The sequence below is a fragment of the Periplaneta americana genome, chromosome 14 (assembly GCF_040183065.1).
Source record: "Periplaneta americana isolate PAMFEO1 chromosome 14, P.americana_PAMFEO1_priV1, whole genome shotgun sequence".
Classification (NCBI taxonomy): Eukaryota; Metazoa; Arthropoda; class Insecta; order Blattodea; family Blattidae; genus Periplaneta; species Periplaneta americana.
In genome coordinates this window covers 84,548,698-84,564,538 of record NC_091130.1, presented here as the reverse complement: position 1 = coordinate 84,564,538, position 15,841 = coordinate 84,548,698, and the positions used below count along the sequence as shown (strand labels likewise).

General features: G+C 33.4%; 1 protein-coding gene across 1 annotated transcript in view; it reads left to right on the top strand.

The window, feature by feature from the left end:
* Obp73a (Odorant-binding protein 73a) overlaps positions 1–15,841 on the top strand; it is a 69,690-nt gene that overhangs the window by 52,838 nt on the left and 1,011 nt on the right. Inside the window, exon 5 of the mRNA XM_069845700.1 lies at positions 9,034–9,181. Within this exon, the coding sequence (XP_069701801.1) occupies positions 9,034–9,181 (148 nt within the window). The remainder of the gene's footprint in view (positions 1–9,033; positions 9,182–15,841) is intronic.

Genomic DNA, 15,841 nt, shown 5'->3' with positions numbered 1-15,841 from the left:
TTCCCAAATTTTCGCTGAAATTCACGTTTTCAGCATGGTTTTTGATTGCAGTCCTTCCGTCTGTGTATAAAAGTCTTCCGAACTGCTACTGAGGAGATTTTGTGCATGTTCAATATATATATATATATATATATGTGACTATATTTGAAGGGTTCAGGGCCATAGTGGATCAAACGCCATTTATTAAAAACGGAGGAAAAAATGGTTAAAATTAAGTGATTACCACAATCTAACGAAACATATAACAAATACTATAAAGTATGCACATTGAAACTAAATGATATGACAATCTTTATTAAACTATGGTATTTACTTAAATTTAACCCTTGCTTTCTCCGTTTTTAATAAATGGCGCTTGGCCCGTTATGGCTCTGAACACTTCACTTATCAGGGAAAGACTTACATGAAATATAAACATTTTGCACAAAATTAAAGGAAATTTATTCAAAGACTAAATATATAGGCTAGTTTAACTTCAAATCATCTTTATATTTTTAAATTTCTCTGTGACATTAGGGCGTTATCTCATGTTGCGATATACGTTATATAAACGAACTAGTCGACCTGGTTGGCGAGTTGGTATAGCGTTGGCCTTCTATGCCCAAGGTTGTGGGTTCGATCCCGGGCCAGGTCGATGGCATTTAAGTGTGCTTAAATGCGACAGGCTCATGTCAGTAGATTTACTGACATGTAAAAGAACTCCTGCGGGACAAAATTCCGGCACATCCGGCGACGCTGATATAACCTCTACAGTTGCGAGCGTCGTTAAATATAAGATAACATTTAAACGAACTAGTAGGCCTATATTCCCTAAAAGAATAATAATATTTATTAGACTTATACCTTGGATAACAATTCTTTAAACAAAGATTTTAATCCTCTAGGACAATATAAATTTCAATATTAGAGTAAAGTAAGCATTACAAAAGTAGTAAGTAATCTCTTAAGCAAAGAACTTGGTTCTCGAAGATAACACTAGGTAACAACCAACGAGATAGAAAGAGAAAGATATAGAGTGGTCATTGCGCCGCCATGTTTGAAGAAAATTGAATGACCGTCTGCCATGAACTTATGCGCCCAAAACAAAGTGGGCGTGGCAATAAGTGACATTATAGAATCGTCAGCTGCCAAATTTCGTTTGCATAAATCAGGACAGAAGGAATGCTTAAAAGAATAACCTAAGCAAAATTGTCATGTAGTATGACAAGAAGTCCTAGCAAATATACTGAAGAAAATGTTAATATTCCTAGGTTCTTTTAAATGCTACCTGCAAGATTGCCTATAAAATGAACTAATATGATTCGGATGATTTTATTACATTGTTTTCCCAGTCTCTACACGTTGCAAAATGATTTATTATACCATAAGCTATAGAATGAAAGTAGGCCTTTACTGTAGTAAGCAACCTTTGTGCGAGATCGTGCGTATTTGCTTGCTTTCCGCACAAAACCAATACGCGGTAAGTGTGAAATACCACATTAAGTATTCCCAACGTAACACACACAACAATTTCCCTCTTCTTACCGCTTAAGCGCCATATTCATTTTACTGCTTTAGGCTTTTAACAAATTATTTTTAGAGACGTTTAACACATAATAATTATAAATTGGAAACTTACCACTGCAATTTCACCTAAATTGCACTGTTAATTATTGTTTTTAAATATTTGCAAAAATTAAGTAAACTCTACAACACCACAAAAGTTACTGCATTTGTAATGCAAGTAACATTAAGGAAGCCGTGAAAAAATCAACAAGATTCCAGATGCCGATGTTATTACTGCAATATGTTATATAAATAATATTGTTAAAATATTAAAATGAAAAATAAATCATTACATAACCTTACCGTTTGTTTTAAGTTCGCATTTATAGACTGGGAAAAAAAAACAGACGTATATCACGGCCTGCTGGAATATAATAAACACAGAAAACATTTTATAGCAACAATTTTGAAGATAGATATTTTAGTTTTTAAAAGTTTCCGTCATTGAACAGAAACCAAGCTGGAGATTTCATTGCAACTAATTAGAAATTCGTCCTTCAGGTATGTAATAAACTATCTTCGCACAAAATAATGTACGATACACGAGCGGTATGTTTGTTTTCATGTTCTCGGAAATTAAAAAAGCTCAACTATGTTTCGATTTTTCAATCTTTTCCTCGAACATGAAAACATCAACATACCGCTCTTGTAACGCATATTACTATTACCTCCAAGCTTGTAACGTGGGTAAAACATGACCAAACACGCTTTCAGTTTTTTTTTTTTTTTTTTTTGTTACAGTAGAGTATAATTATCGAAATGTGAACGTGAGGCCAACAGCCGGCTGGTCTGTCTGAGCCTTTCAAGGGCTGTGGCACCACAGATAATTATTAGTGTATAATTGAGCACCCACGTACAATAACGGGGTAAGTAGTTACGAAATATATTCATACTACCCCATTATTGCACTTGGGTGCTCAATTATGTTCTTTCATGTCCTTCCAGTCAAAATACTAACAACAATACGACCTATCCCAGAGTTTTGCGTTATTTTGGATGCGAGTGTCGAAATACAATTTTAATATTTGATTGCTATTACTAGGTTTGAAACGGAATTGTAACGGTTTTATCCGTATTTAGTTTAACTTTATTACTAGTGAACCATTTATTTGATTAATCGTTTGTCTTCGAAATAGGCCTACTTTTTATAAGCTACAGCTCATCGTCTTCTTCTATAATCATTGAGGACAGAAGGAGCAGAAATAAAGGATGCCGGTGTCGAAATACAATTTTAATATTGTATTGCTATTTGTTTTTCACTGGGTCTGAAACGGAATTGTAGTGGTTTTATCAGTATTTCGTTTAAGTACATTAGCAGTGAACCACTTATTTTGTTTATGCCGGGCGTTGTTACAAATTTATGCATGAAAAAAATGCTGCTAATTAACAAAACTATGGACTTAACTTCATAAAATTTACATGAAATATGATATATCAGTTGTCTTTTTCCTTTTGACATTGCACTTATATGCAGCACACACAACAGCCATGTTTTTTCTTCGTTTTTTTGTAGTTCTTACCTCCGTTATACAACATTGTAAGCAGACGAATTTTTACAAAGGTGGGCGCTTAGTTCAGATCTGCTGTGTTTCGCGGTGGCACCGCAAAGAGCGCTGTATAGGACAACATGGCCACTCTATAGTCTTCTCTTTCTAACTCGTTGGTAACAACATTTGTATTACATTGATACCAACACTTGTTATAACCTAATTTGAGTGTGATGATTTCAAATTTGAAAATAGGTTTTCTCTGTAAGCTATAGATTATTATTATTATTATTATTATTATTACTATTATTATTATTATTATTATTATTATTATTATTATTATTATTATTATTATTTGGAATTCAACATTTTAATTTTTAACCCTAATATTCTTCAAAATGCAATCAAATTCAATAATTGAAAGTCGGATGTCAAACTTCGCTACCATCTTGGCAAAGATATTCTTTATGTATTCGTAAAAACGTCTAGATATATCACAATATGCATTGTAATTTGAAAATATGGCAAAATAAAATAACTTTTTTGGTGTATTAAACTTATGTTTAATAAAGGTATGTTTAATACAGTAAAATATGATAAAATTTTCAAGCGTTTTCCTTGAAAATATCTACATATAGAAGGCAGGTAATGCAAGAAAATGTATACAGATGGGATGAGAAGTCCAATAATGTTTAATTTAGGCAAGAATTTGCGCTTGTGGCTCTTGCGTTTGTGGACTTGCTCAGAGCAATATCGTTTTATGTTCCAGCCGTAGTCTGCCATCATATTCTTATTCTATCGCCCTTGAAACGCTCTTCCATCGGCTTCGGGTCTTGATGGAAGCGCTGTGACAACTAATAGCCCCGTGGTTCTCGTGGAATTGATCAAGGTGACTGTTCAGGAAATGGATCTTTACACTCACGTTGTACCCAAGGTCACGGAAAGCGAAAAACTTACTTTCAACCACAACCACATAGTTGTCCGCCATAATTTTCGACACCAAGAATTTTTTTTATAACTGCCTTATTGCATTCTCCTTGTTATTCATCTTCCTGGCAAATTTTTCGTCACGTAGAAAGTCACGAATTTGAAGGCCATAGAACACGCGTGCAGAGCCCATTTATTGTCCTGGTTACCATAGGTACACCTCACAAGCGTTGTTATATTGCGCCTTTGGCGAGGAAGTGTGAAGCAGACACATGCTTAACAGAAGGCACCATGCTTATTTACAAATTTTATCTCACTGAAAAAGTTATCATCACATTTTAAAAACGCCAAAATATGCGTTTTGTTAATCAGAACATATTTCACATTAAAACTGTAAAGATAAAGAAAATTATGTTTGTAAAACATAAAAAGTGTTTATTTAGGTTAAACTTCAGCGTCGTTGTCCACTCAATCCCAGTGTAAATACCAATGAGTGTCCTTTCCTACAAAATTCTAAAGTTTCAAATTGCATGGTTACTTTAGCATGTACAGGAAAATCGATTTCAGATTAAAAATCAGCAATGAAAAAATACATGTAAACAGTTTAAAACTCTCATGTAACACAAAATAAGAAAACATGTGTTGCCCAGTGGTAATTAATGTAAATTTTATTCATAAAATGACATAAATCCAGCAAAAACGCTAATTAATTTCAATAAAAAAAAGAGTTTACTTCTTTAGGATAATTAATATAAATTTCATTGTTTAAGTGAAGTAAGCATAGTAAAAGCAGTAATTAATTTCTTTAAACAAATCATTTAGTTGTCAAAGATAATACACAGGCCTATAAGGCGTAAAAATTTCATTGTTAAAGTAACGTAAGCATAGCAAAGAAGGTAATTAATTTTTTTAAACAAAGAATTTACTTTCCTCATTGTTAAAGTAACGTAAGCGTAGCAAAGAAGGTAATTAATTTCTTTAAACAAAGAATTTACTTTGCAAAGATAATTAATATAAATTTCATTGTTGAAGTAACGTAAGCGTAGCAAAGAAGGTAATTAATTTCTTTAAACAAAGAATTTACTTTGCATAGATAATTAATATAAATTTCATTGTTATAGTAACGTAAGCCTAGCAAAGAAGGTAATTAATTTCTTTAAACAAAGAATTTACTTTGCAAAGATAATTAATATAAATTTCATTCCTAAAGTAACGTAAGCCTAGCAAAGAAGGTAATTAATTTCTTTAAACAAAGAATTTACTTTGCAGTGATAATTAATATAAATTTCATTGTTAAAGTAACGTAAGCCTAGCAAAGAACATAATTTATTCCGTTAAAAAAATAATTTACTTTGCATAGATAATTAATATAAATTTCATTGTTGAAGTAACGCAAGTCTAGCAAATAAGGTAATTAATTTTTTTAAACAAAGAATTTACTTTGCAAAGATAATTAATATAAATTTCATTGTTAAAGTAACGTAAGCCTAGCAAAGAAGGTAATTAATTCCTTTAAACAAAGAATTTACTTTGCATAGATAATTAATATAAATTTAATTGTTAAAGTTACGTAAGCCTAACAAAGAAGGTAATTAATTTCTTTAAACAAAGAATTTACTTTGCAAAGATAATTAATATAAATTTCATTGTTGAAGTAACGTAAGCGTAGCAAAGAAGTAATTAATTTCTTTAAACAAAGAATTTACTTTGCAATGATAATTAATATAAATTTCATTGTTAAAGTAACGTAAGCCTAGCAAAGAAGGTAATTAATTTCTTTAAACAAAGAATTTACTTTGCAGTGATAATTAATATAAATTTCATTGTTAAAGTAACGTAAGCCTAGCAAAGAACATAATTTATTCCGTTAAAAAAATAATTTACTTTGCATAGATAATTAATATAAATTTCATTGTTGAAGTAACGTAAGCCTAGCAAAGAAAGTAATTAATTTCTTTAAACACTGAATTTATTTTGCAAAGATAATTAGTATAAATTTCATTGTTGAAGTAACGCAAGCCTAGCATAGAAGGTAATTAATATCTTTAAACAAAGAATTTACTTTGCATAGATAATTAATATAGATTTAATTGTTAAAGTTACGTAAGCCTAGCATAGAAGGTAATTAATTTCTTTGAACAAAGAATTTACTTTGCATAGATAATTAATATAAATTTCATTGTTAAAGTAACGTAAGCCTAGCAAGGAAGGTAATTAATTTCTTTAAACAAAGAATTTACTTTGCATAGATAATTATTATAAATTTCATTGTTAAAGTAACGTAAGCCTAGCAAAAAGAAGGTAATTAATTTCTTCAAACAAAGAGTTTACTTTGCAATGATAATTAATATAAATTTCATTGTTGAAGTAACGCAAGCCTAGCAAAGAAGGTAATTAATTTCTTTAAACAAAGAATTTACTTTGCATAGATAATTAATATAAATATCATTGTTAAAGTAACGTAAGCCTAGCAAAGAAGGTAATTAATTTCTTTAAAAAAAGAATTTACTTTGCATAGATAATTAATATAAATTTCATTGTTAATGTAACGTAAGCCTAGAAACGAAGGTAATTAATTTCTTTAAACAAAGAATTAACTTTGCATAGATAATTAATATAAATTTCATTATTAAAGTAACGTAAGCCTAGCAAGGAAGGTAATTAATTTCTTTAAACAAAGAATTTACTTTGCATAGATAATTAATATAAATTTCATTGTTAAAGTAACGTAAGCCTAGCAAAAAGAAGGTAATTAATTTCTTTAAACAAAGAGTTTACTTTGCAATGATAATTAATATAAATTTCTTTGTTGAAGTAACGCAAGCCTAGCAAAGAAAGTAATTAATTTTTTTAAACAAAGAATTTACTTTGCATAGGAAATTAATATAAATTTCATTGTTAAAGTAACGTAAGCCTAGCAAAGAAGGTAATTAATTTCTTTAAACAAAGAATTTACTTTGCATACATAATTAATATAAATTTCATTGTTAAAGTAACGTAAGCCTAGCAAAAAAGGTAATTAATTTTTTTTAAAACAATGAATTTACTTTGCAAAGATAATTAATATAAATTTCATTGTTAATGTAACGTAAGCCTAGCAAAGAAGGTAATTAATTTCTTTAAACAAAGAATTTGCTCTGCAAAGATAATTAATATAAATTTCATTGTTAAAGTAACGTAAGCCTAGCAAAGAAGGTAATTAATTTCTTTAAACAAAGAATTTACTTTGCAAAGATAATTAATATAAATTTCATTGTTAAAGTATCGTAAGCCTAGGAAAGAAGGTAATTAATTTCTTTAAAGAAAGAATTTACTTTTCATAGATAATTAATATAAATTTCATTCTCGAAGTAACGTAAGCGTAGCAAGACAAATGTAATAATTTCATTAAACAAAGAATTTACTCTGTAAGGTAATTAATATAAATTAATTGCTATTGTAAAGTAAGCGTAGCAAGAGACATAGGGTAAACTAGGGTCTGTTGGACAGTCGGGCATGTTGGACACTCTGTACTTTAACGTGTTACCTCGCCACTTGTGGGCACCATATTCTGCTAGAAGCCAATGACGGAAGTAGCCACTAGTGGTGCTATTTCCGTCATAGACTTCTAGCAGAATGTGGTGCCCACAAGTAGCGAGGTAAGACGTTAAAGTACAGAGTGTCCAACATGCCCGACTGTCCAACAGATCCCAGTTTACCCTAATTAATTTCTTTAAACAAAGAATTTAGTGCTCAAATATAATTCGTATAAATTTTATTATTAAAGTAACATAAGCCTAGCAAAAATGTAATTAATTTCTTTATGCAAAGAATTTAGGCCTTAAAGATATTTGATATGAATTCCATTGTTACTGTAACGTAAGCCTAGAGAAAAAGAGAGTTTATTTTCTTACACAAAGAATTTAGTTCTCAAAGACAATTAATATATGTTTTACTATTAAAGTAACGTAAAAGTAGAAAAGGGTAATTAATTTCTTTAAACAAAGAATTCAGTTCTCAAAGATAATTAATAGGCTTACAAAATTGCTTTGTTAGAATAACATACGCGCAACAAAGAAGGCCATTAATTAATTTAGGCAAAATTCAGTTGTTAAAGATAATTAATATACAATTTAATTGTAGAAGTAGTATAAGCGTAGCAAAGAAAGCTATTAATATCCTTAGGCAAAGAATTCTCAAATATAATTAATATAACATTTCATTGTTAAAGTAACGTCAGCTTAGCAAAACGAAACATTTAGTTCTCAAAGATAATTACTATAAATGTCATTGTTGAAGTAACGCAAGACTAGAAAAGAGATAATTATTATTTTGTATATTTTTTTCTTTTCTACAGACTAATTTCTATTAGAATTTACATTTCTTTCTCTAGACAGGTAGTTTAAAATCAAGACACTACTCTAAATGTGTAAATTTGGTTTATATTCTTAACAGTAAAGAGGGAGAAAGTTTTTAAAATGCTCAATACTTGAATGAACGAGTATATCTTGAAGATCAGGATGATGATGATGATGATGATGATGATGATGATGATGATGATTATGATTATGATTACTGTAATGGTTTCAAAATTATGCATATGTTATTTTTTCCTTAAAGTTCTGCTTTCTTATTAAAATAGAAAAAAATAACGAAATCATAAGTTTGGTAGCTAAAACATTCCTCATTCTCTGCCACCCACTCAGTCCATTTCATAGTTATTGTTATTCTTCTACATGTCGTTCATTCCAAGTATCTTCTAGGGTTCCCTCTTCTGAGATTCTTTTGACATGTCCATGGCACTCAAGGTTTTAGTGTGTGTGTGTGTGTGTGTGCGCGCGCAACCTGCTGAATTTCATTGTACAATATCTCTAACACCCTTTTAATTCAAATTTTTATTTTTTAATTTAAATTTAATCTCGCTTAGATCTCATCGCTCATAAATGATTATTAACTGAAAATTTTAATTTTTCTTCAATCGAATTCTGAAATGTTGATTCAGCAAGGCACAATGAATATTGGAAAGTTAAAATATCTCTCTTCCTGTACTGTTGGCGACACTGTTTATACTAATAATTTTGTATATTGACGATAGGTGGACGCATCAGGCTTCCCAACTCGGGACGGCTTAGTTCGTCTGTATGCCGAGGGAGTGCAGGAGCGAGGCTATTACACTGCCACCGCGCAAGCCAGTCAACAATGCCTGCAGACAGCACATCAACGCCGTCTTCGCTCGCAACCAAGTGAGTAATTTTATTAATCCAGTTAGCGACAGTGATTTTCGGGTTTTGTTGTTAGAGTAACCAATTTCGCTTATTTCACTTCTCACTTTCTGCACATTACAACATTAATATAGACTACTAAATATTATGTTTCCACGATTTTGAATTAAATGGTACGTTCTGAGAGTCACTGCATACCGTTGATCACATTTTGCAATGGCTTGTGTGTGGTGTATGTGTGTCAGAGAGAGAGAGAGAGAGAGAGAGAGAGAGAGAGAGAGAGAGAGAGAGAGAGAGAGAGACTGTCTAGTATAGGGTTACCAGATTTTTTGGTCACAATCCGGGGATACTCGAAAGAATTTTTATTTCGTTAAATCATTGATTATAATTTGGACTTATTACCATTACATATCAATTTCATTATGTATTTCTATATTTCTCTGCATCATCTATCTATTAGTATCCCTTGACGGATGGGGCACGGGCTGGGAACTTCCTTCGCACGTACTGTAGGTCACTTGGGTGGTCCCATTGTATTACCCGGAATGGAATGGTATGCATGTCCTATGGCTCCCCTTGCAACAGATTTTCCTGCAGGCCGCCCCCGAACTCCCTTACAGTCTGCAGACTCTCTTTTACTTTGCCATGTAGGCATCACCGCAGTTCCTCAACCTCGGTCCTACGAGCTACTTTGAGTCCCATGAGAGAGCTCAGCAATTCTGCTTCAATTGACTGAGGGAAAACTTTGGAAAAAACCTCAGCCAGGTAACTTGTCCTAACCAGGATTGGAACCCGGGCCCGCCCGTATCACGATCAGACATGCTAACAGTTATTCCAAAGCGGTGGACTTTCTGCACAATTAATTTTTATATGGAAGTTCTTAGCACTGTTTAAGATTAACTTCACCAACTCTATTGATATACTGGGGACAGAACATCTAGAAGCTTGGAGACGGTTACTTTTACTGTCCGACCACCCCCTCCTCCCGCACTAGCAGGTATACGGTACCATTCAGCTGCAAAACATTTTCTGAACAGATGTTATTGTATTGTGAGAGCGCAGCTGGATCAGTGAAAGTAGATGGTCAACGTTTTCAATTTGTAGTGCAACGAACAATTCTGCTGTGTGTGGGATCTTCTTTAGTGACGTCACTAAAGCCTCTAGTTGTTCTGTCTCCGGTATAACTTAGATTTTTTAGGTGATCAACATATCCATACACGAGAACATTGGGCTCCTCAGATGCATTACAGCCAGGCATCAGGCATACATGAAGTCAAATCCACCAATTTTCGCAGCTCTACAAAGGAACAATAGCTTTCTGAGAAGTGGGGATATGTTTCCGTTAATCTCTCTGATGTGAAAGGTTTCTTACGTTGGAATCCCATTCATGCATTTTCTCCGGTGAGATGCTTAAACGCTGTCTGAGAGAAAACTTCGGATAAAATCCCTAAACAGGGACGGATTTACATTTTTATAATATTTATGAATAGCATTTCTAATAACGATTTGATTGATACCATATATTGTCAAATCTCTCTCTCTTTACAACCTTCAGTTTCGTTTGAATGCCTGGGTATATTGATATAATTCACAAAGAAAATGTCCGAATTAAAGAAAATTAAAACCAGGGACATTCCGGGGACATCATAAAACATCAGAGACTATCCCAAAAATCATACACGAAGTTAAATCCACTAGTTTTCATAGTTACACACCATGTGACTCATAGTTTGCGGGTTCAAAATCAGTCAGAGACGCTGGAATTTTAAAGTGTGGTGACAATCATTAGCGTGATTTCTTAAAAAATGAAAGCAAAACTAGCAGTTCCCTGCTGTATTTAAATAACGCTGACCCAAGATAATTATCAGACAATTGTTCCTAGGTTTACCAAGTTTTCTTTCTTTACAGAAGTCTCTGCAGATCAAAACTTGAAGTAATCAATTTCACTGCAGGATGTTACCAGAGATAAATGATGCCAGTGTAATTTTCTAGTTCACCAAATCCTTTAATTTTTTCTATTAATATAAATCAAATGTATAAGTTACACGTCAAAATGACAAATTATTAAATCTGTCTTAGACATGGTACACAATATCATTTACAATAACAAATATTAGTAGGTATTATGAGACATATGGTATATGCAAGCATACTAATCACAAATAAAGACACGGCATATAATTATGTAGTAATATTAATACTACTACCACTACTGATACTACTACTATCTACTTACTTACTTGCAAATGGCTTTTAAGGAACCCGGAGGTTCATTGCCGCCCTTACATAAGCCCGCCGTCGGTCCCTATCTTGTGCAAGATTAATCCAGTCTCTATCATCATATCCCACCTCCCTCAAATCCATTTTAATATTATCCTCCCATCTACGTCTTAGCCTCCCCAAAGGTCTTTTTCCCTCCGGCCTCCAAACTAACGTTCTATATGCATTTCTGCATTCGCCCATACGTGCTACATGCATGCTCATCTCAAATGTCTGGATTTATTGTTCCTAATTATGTCAGGTGAAGAATACAATGGATGCAGTTTTGCGTTGTGTAACTTTCTCCATTCTCCTGTAACTTCATCCCAATAGCCCCAAATATTTTCCTAAGAACCTTATCCTCAAACACCCTTAATCTCTGTTCTTCTCTCAAAGTGAGAGTCCAAGTTTCACGACCATACAGAACAATAGGTAATATAACTGTTTTATAAATTCTAACTTTCAGATTTTTTGTCAGCAGACTAGATGACAAAAGCTTCTCAACCGAATAATAACACGCATTTCCGATATTTATTCTGCGTTTAATTTCCTCCCGAATATAATTTATATTTGTTACTGTTGCTCCAAGATATTTGAATTTTTCCACCTCTTCGAAAGATAAATTTCCAATTTTTATATTTCCATTTCGTACAATATTCTGGTCACGAGACATAATCATATACTTCGTCTTTTCGGGGTTTACTTCCAAACCTTTACTTACTTCAAGTAAAATTCGCGTATTTTTCCTAACCGTTTGTGGATTTTCTCCTAACATATTCACGTCATCCGCATAGGCATGAAGCTGATGTAACCCGTTCAATTCCAAACCCTGCCTGTTATCCTGAACTTTCCTAATGGCATATTCTAGAGCGAATTTAAAAAGTAAAGGTGATAGTGCGTCTCCTTGCCTTAGCCCGCAATGAATTGGAAAAGCATCAGACAGAAGCTGGCCTATGCGGACTCTGCTGTAAGTTTCATTGAGACACATTTTAATTAATCGAACTAGTTTCTTAGGAATACCAAATTCAATAAGAATGTTATATAAAACTTCGCTCTTAACCGAGTCATATGCCTTTTTGAAATCTATGAATAACTGATGTACTGTACCCTTATACTCCCATTTTTTCTCCAATATCTGTCGAATACAAAAAAATCTTATCAACAGTTGATCTATTACGCCTAAAACCACACTGATGATACCCAATAATTTCATCTACATACGGAGTTAATCTTCTCAAAAGAAAATTGTACAAAATTTTGTACGACATCAACAAAAGTGATATTCCTCGAAAAGTTACTATAATTAGTCTAAAAATAGTCCCATTCCGAGGCTTATTGTAAGGTTTCGTAACAAGCTGGAGGACCACTCCTTATCGGCTGTCCGCGACTGCTTATTCAACATATTCGCAGCTACCCTCCTTATCTGGAGGCTGTCTCCTCTATCCGCAACCTGAGGACGCGACATGCCGTGGTGACAGGTAACCACAATACATACATACATACATACATACATACATACATACATACATACATACATACATACTACTACTACTACTACTACTACTACTACTACTACTACTAATAATAATAATAATAATAGTAATAATAATAATAACAACAATATGTCAGCAGGGAGATGGTGAACTAAGTATGTTAATCTGTTTTACAATTCTGGATGAAATAAACCGAAAATATTACGTAACTTGCTTATCCACGAATCCTGCTGACAAGCCGAATGTACCTAACGTTGGAGATCGGCTCTGCTCCGACTTCAGAATCTCAAAATTCCTCGCAGTCCCAGTCAATGGAATTAAAACGCCTAGTTGTTGCTTTGACGCGAAACTAAATGGAGATCACAAGGCCTATTAACACAGTAATGTTAACGTCCGCAAAAAATACAGGGCCCGGCAGTTGAATCTGAGGAATTTCAGAATGCTGTTCTAAAGTGACTACAGGTTTTTTTCTCTCTATGAGGGCGGGAGGGGAGCATCCTTACGCACTGTGACCTGAAGTCTATTGTGCGCCCCTGGGAAATGTTGCAAGCCCATCGACCCCACCTACGCCGATTCGACCTAACCACTAACACACTGACGATCAGTCCCGCCATCCTTCAAATCCGTGTACCATTCCAAGCCAACAGCTCCCCTACATTCCCCCTTCAAATGGTCTGAGGTAAGCGCCCTCTCCCGTCTCTTTAATGGTTTGAGGTAAAAGCCCCCCTCTCCCGTCGGAAAGGGAGTGAGTTCCGCTGACTACAAGGTTTAGAAATATATATAAAAACAGGATATGACTTGAACAATGCAATTTATTGGCATTTTATTATTTCTTGAAAATGTTAAATTTCAAGTGATCTCTTTGGTAACTTATGATTTGTTGCAATCTTATCCGGAAATTCTTCATGGTACGTTGGTTCTGATGTGTCTGGCAGAAATGTAAAATGAAATGGGAGTAGCAAGAATTAAAGTTGTCTAGGCACTGTATGAACGGCAAATACACAGTGAAAAGAAGACTATGGTGAAATTGGTAACATTAATCATATTTTAATAAGATGCTTAAGGAAACAAATGAGAAAATGAAGAGCCACGGCCCGTGGCATATGGCTTCTATTGCATTCAATGAAGAACACACAATTTGCAAATCTCTTAAAAACACACAGTTAATAAGTAAAATGAAATTATGAAACTCATATCAGTGTTATTGCCTAACATACAGAGTGGCCCACTTAACTCTTTCATCTCCGATAGCGTGTGAAATATTTCAGATATGCACAAACTGACAATTACAAGTTAAATTACATCGAAGGGGAAATCTGATACAGGTAATGTATTTTTTGTACATTACATAATCTTCAACATATTAGTGTCAACTTTCTTTTTTTAAGTGGGAGCCAACTATGTTTTGTATTGTAAATGTTGCGTTAGCTCGGTCTAATAACTGATTACTTTACTGATTGTTTGAATGTCACTGGTAAGAGTAAACATAAACAATGTCTGACCAAGGATCGAACAGAGGAAGGACAATTCTGTTTAGAATGTTGCGTCAATTAAATCGCAATCTCAATGTACTGTACCTTTTAATAGCATGGAAATGTTGCACATGGTGAAGTGAGACATACAATAAAAAATAAACAATTATTCTCGAAAAACAAAACACAAAATCTCCGGTGTACAATCAGATTTCTCGCCGTTGTCTTATCGTTCAATTGTCCAGTACAGAACTGAAGAAATAAGAGTTGTATTGGGTAGTGTACAGTACTATGGGTGTGTTCGATCTTCAATTACGTTAAAATTATGAACTAGACATAAAGAAGGGTGCGTCAGACATTTTATGTTTACTCTTACTGGTGACATTCAAACAGTCTGTAAAGTAGTCAATTATTATTAGAAAAGCTAACGCAACATTTACAATACAAAACATAGTTGATTCCCAATTAAAAAAGAAAGTTGACTCTAATATCTTCAACATTATTTCATGTACAAAAAATTAATTACATGTATCAGATGTTGCCTTCGGTGTAATCGGTGTAATTTAACTTGTAATTGTTAGTTTGTGTAGGCTATATCTGAAATATTTCACACGGTGTCGGGTTAAAAGAGTTAAGTGGGCCACCCTTTATACTGAGGATTAAGACTTTGGAATCAATTAGTAACACAGATTTAAAATGCAGACCAGCACGGTTGAATATGACATCTATAAATAAATCGCCACCACAACAACAAAAGCAGATCGTATGGTGTGTTGTTTCTTCTAGAGTCATCATTGGTTCCTATTTTTTTCAAGCTGAAAATGAGAGAGTTATTACAGTGAATGTTGAAAGGTATCGTCAAATGTTATAGATAATATTCAGAGACGCACTGAACAGGATTTCAACTAGACTGAGCTACGGCCTATACTGTCAGAGACACACTGCGGTTGTTGTGAACTCTTTTCCCTGGACGCTTTAATTTCTAGGTTTGGCGATATCAATTAGTCAGCTCGATTCCCAGACCCTACAGGTTCTGAGTTTTTTATGTGGCGATACCTCAAAGAAAGTGTGTTTCAAACCAGACATCATTATATCCAGGATCTAAAGAATAGGATACAGGCAGAAGTCCCAGGTTTATTGAAATGTGTCATGAATAATTTCCGGGTAAGATTGCAACATATCATTAGATACTCAGAGGATCACTCGAAATGCATAGTTTTTTAAATAATAACATAGCAATAAATTTCATTGTTCAAGCTATTTCCTGCTATATTTTTATATTTCTAATCTTGTAGTCACTTTAGAACAGCGTCTTGAAATACGTCAGAACCACCTGCCGGATTTTGTATCTGTAATGCAAGTAAATAAAAGTAATTGAAATGTATGAGATTAAGGGTGTTTGAGATTAAGGTTCTTAGGAAAATATTTGGGGTTAAGAGGGATGAAGTTACAGAAGA